The sequence below is a fragment of the Macrobrachium rosenbergii genome, chromosome 25 (genome assembly GCF_040412425.1).
Source record: "Macrobrachium rosenbergii isolate ZJJX-2024 chromosome 25, ASM4041242v1, whole genome shotgun sequence".
In the NCBI taxonomy this organism is placed as follows: Eukaryota; Metazoa; Arthropoda; class Malacostraca; order Decapoda; family Palaemonidae; genus Macrobrachium; species Macrobrachium rosenbergii.
In genome coordinates, this window is record NC_089765.1 from 23,726,544 (window position 1) to 23,736,205 (window position 9,662).

Here is a 9,662-nt window from a genome sequence, read left to right on the forward strand (position 1 = left end):
TAAAAAATTTCAACGTAACTTGAGAAAATTCACATCTAAATACAAGACAGATTCTTGTGCACCCGTCTGGCGGGGAGAGAGAGAGAGAGAGAGAGAGAGAGAGAGAGAGAGAGAGAGAGAGAGAGTTCCGAATACAAGTAAGTATTGATTTCTAATTGTCGTTGGTCACCCAGCGAGGCCAAAGAAACTTGGTTAACTGTAACTATGTGATTTCAAGTGTGCCTTTAAACATTGTTTAAACGTGTATTCTTTAATGTTTATTATTTTACTGATTTATACTGTATATATATATATATATATATATATATATATATATATATATACATATATATAATGTATATATATATATTTTTTTTTTTTTTTTTGCCTCAGAGCTATAAATGCGTTCTCTTCTATCTTAAGCAAATTATCATTAGCAAAACTCCACCTGAGTTTTTACTGACCTGCATGGCATCGGCCTCTCAAAAAAAATATTTGAAAAATGAATGCCATTTTAATCAGTTATTCCGCATATTCACAACTGCAAAATAGAAAGCTATATACGACGCCTGATCAATGTTGGTTTCTTTCTGTTTAAAGTTTGGCACTCAGCTTACTTAGGAAATTCGTATTCATTCAAGTGACTCACAAATAAGATTATTTTTCATATCAGTTGCTCATAAATTATAATCTACAGGGTATCATTTCAGTTGTGCAACGATGAAAGTAAAGTGATCACTTTTATTCATTTGTACAACAGCGTAGCTTATGCCTCTTGTCTTACAATACATAATGAATTACGGGTGCTACTTTGGCTGGTTATCAAATGTCACGTACTCCGAGGGGCTAGTACTAAATTATTAATGCTGGTACTAAACACCGTATGGTAAATGTAAAGTAGACGGCCGCACGAAGATATCGTTTATTAATATAATTTGTCGACCACACAATATAGAAATGGTTGCATATAATACTTGGATCACAGAGGGGCTAGTACTAAACACGGCGTCCTAAGAGCTTCCGCCATGTTTAGCACTAGCACCTCGGAGTAGGTAACGCTTAGATAACAAGCCAAAGAAGCACCGAATTACCACTGAACACAATAATCACTGTTTTGATTCTTGAAATATGTTTGGATAACAGCTCACTATTTGTAAATAAAAAATGTTCTCAGATTTCTCAGAACAAATGAAGGTTAGCATGATAAGGAAGTAAAAAAAAAAAATCTTTATTCTGCAGGTATCCTTATTCGACATCGACACAATTTAATAATTGATGCTTCGAAAGAAATTTGAAGAGTCATCATTTTTCATACATTTTGTCATATACTTTCTTTCAGTTGCCTGAGGACTACAAGAGCGACTGCTACAACGACGTCGATGAAAGCGAATATGCTTGCAAGGAGAAGAAGCGTATTTTGGTATGATATTTTTTCTGTCATAAAATTCGTTGGTCTTTGTGTTAGGCAGGGCTTCAGGCCATAGACTTATAGACCTGACCCATAATTTCAGCGTTCATTAAACTTTTAATCTAGTTAGAATTAATAATGAAATAGCTTTCATTTTAATGATGAGCTCATTCTTTAGTCATGATAGCATTCTGCTTATATTAATTGTTCTTCATGCTTGTATTTACCGTTCTCATGAAGCATATTGATAATATAGTTAGAATCACTTCACGCCAATTTTTTTATTTCTATCCAAAAAATACGTAATAAAAAAAATGCTTTTATTAAGATTGGATAAAGTTCATGTTATGTTATATCAATTCATTGTAAATCTTTCAGAAGACCTAGTCTTAGTTTATGTTGTGTAAATTACGAGTATATATTAATATTTACCTTTTACAAATATTGCCCCGTAGCCGATAAGGTTATGTGTCAAATTATTCTAATATATAAATCTTCATTTTAATTCAGTTTTATTCATTCTCTTAGAGATAAACAATCACGTTTTATTGCTTATTAACTTAATTAAAAGATTAGTCACTTTGATGTAAATAGAAATCATTCCTTTTCACTTAGTAGATAAGGTTATCTGTCAAATTATTCTAATATATAGCTTTTCATATATAACTCAGTTATATTCACTCTTATTTTACAAACAGCCATTTTTTTATGAATCATAAATATAATTGTAAGATTCGTCATTGTATTACAAATTATTCAGTTTCACTTGATAATAAAGATAATTTAAGATAAGGCCATCATCATAGTGTCATGAAAAAATGTACAGTGTTTACAATAACTGCACTATCCACAACAATTGATAACTCAGTTACTTTTGCAAACTTTTTAACTATAACATTTTTGCACGAACCGGCAGTTGCTTATTGCAGTCTCAAATCACTCATTATTTTTTCTAGTTCCTTCCGTTGCTTGTTCCTTTAAAATCCGAATTTCTTAAGTTTTTGTATATTTTTATGTCCTCTGTATTCTAGTATATGTATGAATATGTATATAGTTCCCTCTACTGTCTCTCAGCAACTTTCATCTTTCTTGTTCTCGCTTTCTTGTCTTCTACTTTCATTATCTATCTTAATTTCCCTTGCTCCTCACTTTCGAAAGATTATGTCGATCTTTTATAACATTAATTATGAAACCGAACACTTTCTCGCAGGCTAATAAGTTCATGATTATCCTATCAGGTGTTCAAATCGCTCTCGATACTAAAGAATCATTTGAAAAACTAATAGATCTTCTTTCGTACTTTGTCTTATTTACAATTTTCAGGATACTTCTACCTTACCACATCCTCCTTAATAATAATTTTTCTTGCCTAGTTATCTTTTATACCTAATTGTCCATGTACTCTAATTCCCCTTCTTGATTTTCAGGCGAGAGTTTCTTATGAATAGAACAGCGTGCATAATTGAAAAGAGAAAGAGAAACTAACCTATAATTACACTACATAACTACTGGTGATTTGGCGGTGTTGGGAGTCGGTACACTGAACAGAGTTAAGGAAATTAAACTCTCTGTAGAAACTGATCTAGCTTCGTAAAATATAGAATGTCCTGTTCTCGTCACATTGATGGTTTCCTTAACATGCACACCAATTATCCAAACTGATATTTCGATTTCTCCTGGGCTACTTCGAGGTCATTTCATAATTTACTTCATAACCTGTTAAGCACAGGGTTCAATAATATTCATTCCCAGAATTTTCCTGACCTTCTAAAGTCGGCTTATAAGCTCGAACTCCATAATTTGGAAAGTTAATTCGTAATAAACCTACACTTCAAAGTTCATTCGTAAATAAACCTACATTTCAATCTGTTTTTGAGACGCAGTAGTTTCGGTGGATTTGGTGAATGCAGCACAGTACAGGGTGGCAGAATACAGGAGTACTGTTAGCTTACAGATACAGGAGAAGGGAAACCCAGTTGAAAACAGTATTCGCTGCATTGGAGGAGGAATGAATGTCTCCGACCTTCCAGACCCCATGACCTGTGCCCTTAGATAGAAAAGCTCTTACCCACGGTACTCCTAAGACTGGTGTGAAAACAGAACCACAGAATGAATAGGTCATTTTGTTACAGTTTTGATTTTACGGTTAATGGGATGATATTTCGTTTGCAGGAGTAAAATTTCGAGTTCCTTTCTGCCGATCATAGATCGATACTTTTTGTTTTAATTTTAATTTCATTGTCTTGGTATGAATTGTTAAAAGAAAATTTTCATGTTTTCGGGCCTGGAAAGCTGTCATTTTATTTTGTCGTCTATAATATAATAGGCACGTTGCGAAATACCTAAAATTTCAATGGCAGGTAATCTTTTTGATGACCATTCCAAGGTATTTTTCAGCAGATTTCCCCACGTTTCGCATACTACGCTCTTTTGTATTCAGATTATAAATGTAAGATATATTAATATCATTATTAACTAAGATACCTAATTTTCTTAACTTTTGCCTTCATCTTAATCTAAATTTTCCGATTCCTCATCTAAACTTTACTTGAACATATTAACTGGTGAAGAAAGGAATATTTTCCACTCTTTCCCGCACCTTATCCTAGGAGTCCTAACTACTCAAAACTCTTGACTGACAGACTTTTCTACTTATAATCTTAAGACATTCTGCTACTTAAGTCAGCTGACCTTCAGAATCCTTCCCTCCGGCTGAATATTACACCATTTTATTTCAACTTCAAATTAACACGAAGGACTTCTGTGTACTACAAACTGAACGTATAAAAATAATCTGCTCACATCTTGATCTACAATTTGTAACTATTAGAAACAGAATTTCAAGGAAATGGAAAACTAATTTTTACATAACATATTGTTAAGTAAATAAATGTTACCTTATATTTTTGTAAAACTCATGAATCCATTCAACTCGTAACGTCCACTAAACTCGAGTTTTCCACAAATAATTTCAGCCACTTTTGTATAACACTTTCTTACTATTACTGAATTACAGCTATTCAGAATTCTTCTTCCCATTTTAACTACCTTACTTCGCTTTTATTTCATTTTCATGACTCTATTCGACCACTGAAATAACTTAATGTATGTATATGTATATATATATATATATATATATATATATATATATATATATATATATATATATATATATATATATATACATATATATATATATATATCTTTTCAAGAGAACCAATACAGTTCACCCATAATACGACCCTCACTACTTTGGCCAGAGTATGAACAGAGAGATCTTTACCTTGAGATCACTGAGCACAGACGCAAGCTGACCTCCGACCGTCACCAACCTTGACTTGAGCCGAATGCTGCTAATTTCAGATGCGCAAAGAGAGTGAGGAGGCCGAACAGGAGGGGCTGCCAGTGGAGTCATCCAACAAGGCTAACAGTGTATAAGAATGGTATCACCCACTAACATCCACGACTCATCCATATCACCCAAATCAGGTTATTAACCCCGTGGTATTTTCACATTCATCTTGTTAATCCAGCCAGGGTGTGCCATGTGTCAGTGGTGCTTGTCTAGATCCGTAAGCTTTAGTCTTTAGTCTTTAGCCACACATACGACTGCACGAAAAAAAGTCAATACTTTGATGAGTTGTTCGTTTGCAAGTAACACTTATAGAGTAACCAATGGGTGGCTGAGAAGGGGTTGTAACTGACTCCACTGAAGGTATGTATGTTTTTAGTATCCGTGGCCGAAAACTGCGGGAGCGTTCAGTGCAAGATATATAGCTTCTCTTTCTCAAATATTAAACATCTAGTTTGTTTTCCTTATTTACTATATTGAATAAGTGCTCTAATGATGGAAAGAGAAACCCATAAGATTCCTGTGTATAACTTGTTTACTTGTAAATATTTACATATTACTTGAATCTCGAGTACTTTCAGGTCCTAACTGTGACCCTTTTTCAAGAGATGTGAAGGTAGTTAGGCTGGTTCAAGGCCCAGCAATCATCTGGGCCTTGAACCAGCCTGACTACCTTCACATCTCTTGAAAAAGGGTCACAGCTAGGACCTGAAAGTACTCGAGATTCAAGTAATATGTAAATATTTACAAGCAAACAAGTTATACACAGGAATCTTGTGGGTTTCTCTTTCCATCTTCAGAAGAAAACTGAAAGAAGTTTTTGTCTGGTTCAAGTGCTCTAATATTATAATATTAATAAATTTAGCAAGTAATTTCATTGCATTACATTTTGACCTAATTCAACGACATTTATTGTGATGGACGCTCCCAACCACGCGAAGAAACGGTTGCATTATGACACGAAACATTATTTGTTATGCTGCATGTTTCAACAAGCATCTAGACAGAGCTAGAGAAATACCAGTTACATTCAAGGTATAACCAAACTATGCTTCCAGTAAGTTGTCCAGATACATTTAACATTTAACAAAACTAATTTCTTTTCCAGATATTACAAACTGAGTTGTACTAAAATTTCAAGATTCCCACTTAACGACAAACAGCAGTAGTGATAGTGCTCACATTATAATAATTGTGATATAGTGGACGAAGTACAATCATTACGAACTCAGGAAGAGCGAACTGGATAGAGAAGGGAAAATTTGTAACTCTAACCATTCTGTCAGTAATTCTATTTTCATTTTTGGTAAAATCATTTTCTTATGTCTATTGTAGTTAGTTTTACTTAGTAATTTAGAAATAAAATGTAAGACAAATGATATTACTGAGTTAGTTGACATGATAATTATATCAATCTATGTAATAATGGTTCCGGTTTTATATATATATATATAGAATTTTATTGTTTTGTGATGTAAGGTTGACAATCCGTATGTTAATGTCCAGATAATACGAGCTAAAATTACTTATCGTAGCTTATTCTCAAATTTAATTGTAAGTCTCATATAGTTTCTAACAATTTAATACGTTATTTTAAGGCTTTCTTAATTTGATTACGTTCTCTGCTCCTTGGTAATGATTTGAATTAACGAAATTTTTCAGAGTTTTCTTTCCATTTGTAATCGAGCATCAGAACGTTAATTAATCTAAATTAAAGCATTTCCAACCGCTGTTATATTTTAACACCCATAATCATGATAGCACTCACGAGTGCAATGTGTTGTGCATGTGTTAAATCTACACTCACTTCCTAATTACGTGATAAAATATAAGTCAATGGAAACCATTATTTTAATTAATTTTAGTTTAAGTTTGTGATACCTGTGGTTCATGGCATGAACTTTGAAATATGTTACCAATGTTCATTTAGCAAATATACGTGCATAGATCCAATGAATTATCATAAAATCAAGACGTTGATCCAAGTGTCACTTGGTCTCTAAGAAAAAAAAAAATTCATCGACAGCATTAGTTATCGCACATATTCCTTTAAGGCACTTTTGGTCACATTAGGCTGTAACCAGTAACACTATCTTAGTAACGCAGTAAACTGGTAACTGAGAACTACGTTTTATAGACACTGCAAGTCACAACGCTATCCTCATTAGAGCAATCTGCCATAGCTTGAAATATCTCAGTGATTTTCTGTTAACTTTTCAAAATTTTATGACTAAGTGGTAAGGCTGGACTCGGCTAACCTTACATAGGATATAAAAAAAAATTAACTTCGGTAGGACTAGCCACATCAATGGCCACCGAAGACTCACCTCACTGGCATAATTTTCCTAAGTTGATAAAGGAATCACAGCTGGATGCTCTCATGGAAAAGGAAACATAGATCTTTCCTAGATAGTGACCCCCTTTGTGGTGTGTTTAGTACAAGCCTTTGGGGATGACCGTAAAAACATAAACAAAAGACTGTGAATCTCTTAAAGATAATGACCCCCAGGAAATATTAGCCCTAGATAACGACCTACGAAAACCCTTGGGGTGGGTCACTATCCAGGAAAGATCCGGAAACAAACTGGGTGACCCTTTTCATTCCACCATCTTTAAAAGTACAGCAGAAACCCACTTCCCGGCTATAAAATGTATTCAACTATACGCGAGTGATATCCTGTGAATATGGTATGTATTAGCGCCCTCACGGTATCCCTACTTTCTGCATAAGATGTCCCCACCGGCAATAGATCACCTAGTGGTTGTCACGGACGGCGAGTCACATCAGCAAATATACCTGTGGAATGCACGGTCCGGATCATCTTGGAAAAATTTTTCCATGGAAATCTTAGGAAACCTCATGGAACCATATACGGAAGAGGCCCTTTGTGTCCCTCTGAAAAGACACTTGTACCACTAGGTCAATGATTTTGTAAAGAGCAGCACATCGGATATACTCATTGCTTTCTGGGAGGATCAAGACCAACACCCTGTAACGTCAGTGCCTGGCAATTCTAGTCGTTCTATAGCCAGCGAACTACTTAAGTTCACAATCAGATCACTGACCAACAAACTTTCTTTCCTCACCACAAAAGTCAACTCGCTCTGCTGCCTTCTAGTAAAAACATGCAGTTGCCTAATGAACGGAGAGAAATAGGCATTTGAATGTCCGAAGTCTGCACACGCGACAGTTTCGTTTGCTGGGAGGGACAAGAAGTTACTGGATGAATTCATTCGTGCGTAAAAAGGGCTATAATATTCTTACATTCCCATAAATACGGAAGTAAAAACGAACATGTGTGTCTTTGTTTGTGTATCTGTAACTCTGTAACAACTCCTCCATGATAGAAAGAGAACTAAGGGTGGTTACCTGATATCGAAAGTTCGTCTTAGCCGTAATGTCAAATAAAAATTAAATCTTCATATTCTTAGGTAACATTGAACATCGTCTTGATTAGATGATCTCAGCTTTCGAGATTCACAAAAGAGGTTCAGGAATTCTTGAGCTGAAGGCAGAGAGGAAGGAAAAGTTATTAAGACGTTGTAAACTTTTTACTTATGATATTTATAGAAAAATTGACACATGAAAACGACAGCAATATTTAATTTTTTCGATTATTATTATTATTTATTTATTTATTATTATTATTATTATTATTATTATTATTATTATTATTATTATTATTATTATTATTATTATTATTTATCTAAAGAAACAAAAGTGTTTAAATTTCACATCCACGAAGATCTGTGTTTATTTAGTAAGTGCCTCAATATAAGAGATTTTTCAATTCAGTAGTTTTATCAGTCTAAAACTGGAAACATTAAGCAACTCTGTTGCATATGGTGGACTTGATTTATAGCCTAGAACTACGACATGTGTAATATTTCTCTTAATTCTCAATTAACAAAACTATTTTACCTTTCAGCTTCGTCTCAACCCTCCCGGCAGTGAGAACGCCTAATAGATTATCAAGCGCGCTAAATGAAACGATCATTGTTATTGGTTACTTAATTATTTTGTGGGAAAACTCACGCCACGAATATGGGAGTCAACAGTCTAAATTTCCTCGAAAGTAAGAGACAGGAAAGAAAAGGACAGCTTGACTTACGGTGAGTGAAGGCTTGGTCACTGAAATGACAGTCTGAGATGTGAAGGTTCGTGAAGATTAGTGACTGGACTTCATGAATTTTTTCTGTCACCTTAGATTTACTGAACTGTTTTATATATATATATATATATATATATATATATATATATATATATATATATATATATATATATATATATATATATATATATATATATATAAATCAACAAAGAAATTACCGATATTTTCATATATGATATATGGAAAACTAAATCAACAAAGAAATATCACATTTTAAAATTCAACTGATCTGATAAAGTGGATGATGTTGAAATATCACATTATTAAAATTCAAATAATCTGATAAAGTGGATGATGTTGTTGAGACGACGTAAAAGTCCTCGAAAGTTCAACGATTTTGTTACAGAATGGATGTTTTTGTAACTCGACTAGGAACTGGATGTATAACTGTGTAAAAAAAATTACAGCAAATGGTTTGACTGTAATGAAACTTGTACTATACACGAAAGCTCTTCGTTAGAGAATAAATTGTATTTTTCACTCTACACCTGAATAAGAATTTTGTCATAAAATTATGGATGTCATGTGTAGTAAATATCTTCAGCTTAAGTGACATATAAAATTGATAATTATTACAAAGCCTTAACGATGAAGCTTTAACTACATTTATCCTAATTTAAATAATAAATGAAACTGAACCACTAAAATTCTTATTATGTAAAAGAATGAAAGCCCTATTAATTTTTTTCATTAAATTAACGAAGCCTTACAATACATCTACAACATTTTATACAATATTTATAACAAGGTC

General features: G+C 33.5%; 1 protein-coding gene across 2 annotated transcripts in view; it reads left to right on the forward strand.

Moving 5' to 3' along the window:
* LOC136852455 (uncharacterized) overlaps positions 1–9,047 on the forward strand; it is a 40,546-nt gene extending 31,499 nt beyond the window's left edge. Inside the window, exons 4-6 of one of the 2 annotated variants that reach the window (XR_010857148.1) lie at positions 1,319–1,399; positions 4,751–4,876; positions 8,669–9,047. Coding sequence is in view for 1 of the 2 variants with exons in the window: in XM_067127086.1 (XP_066983187.1) it covers positions 1,319–1,399; positions 8,669–8,704 (117 nt within the window). In the remaining variant the exon portion in view is untranslated. The remainder of the gene's footprint in view (positions 1–1,318; positions 1,400–4,750; positions 4,877–8,668) is intronic. The other variant, XM_067127086.1, reaches the window with a different exon arrangement.
* Positions 9,048–9,662: the final 615 nt, after the last annotated feature.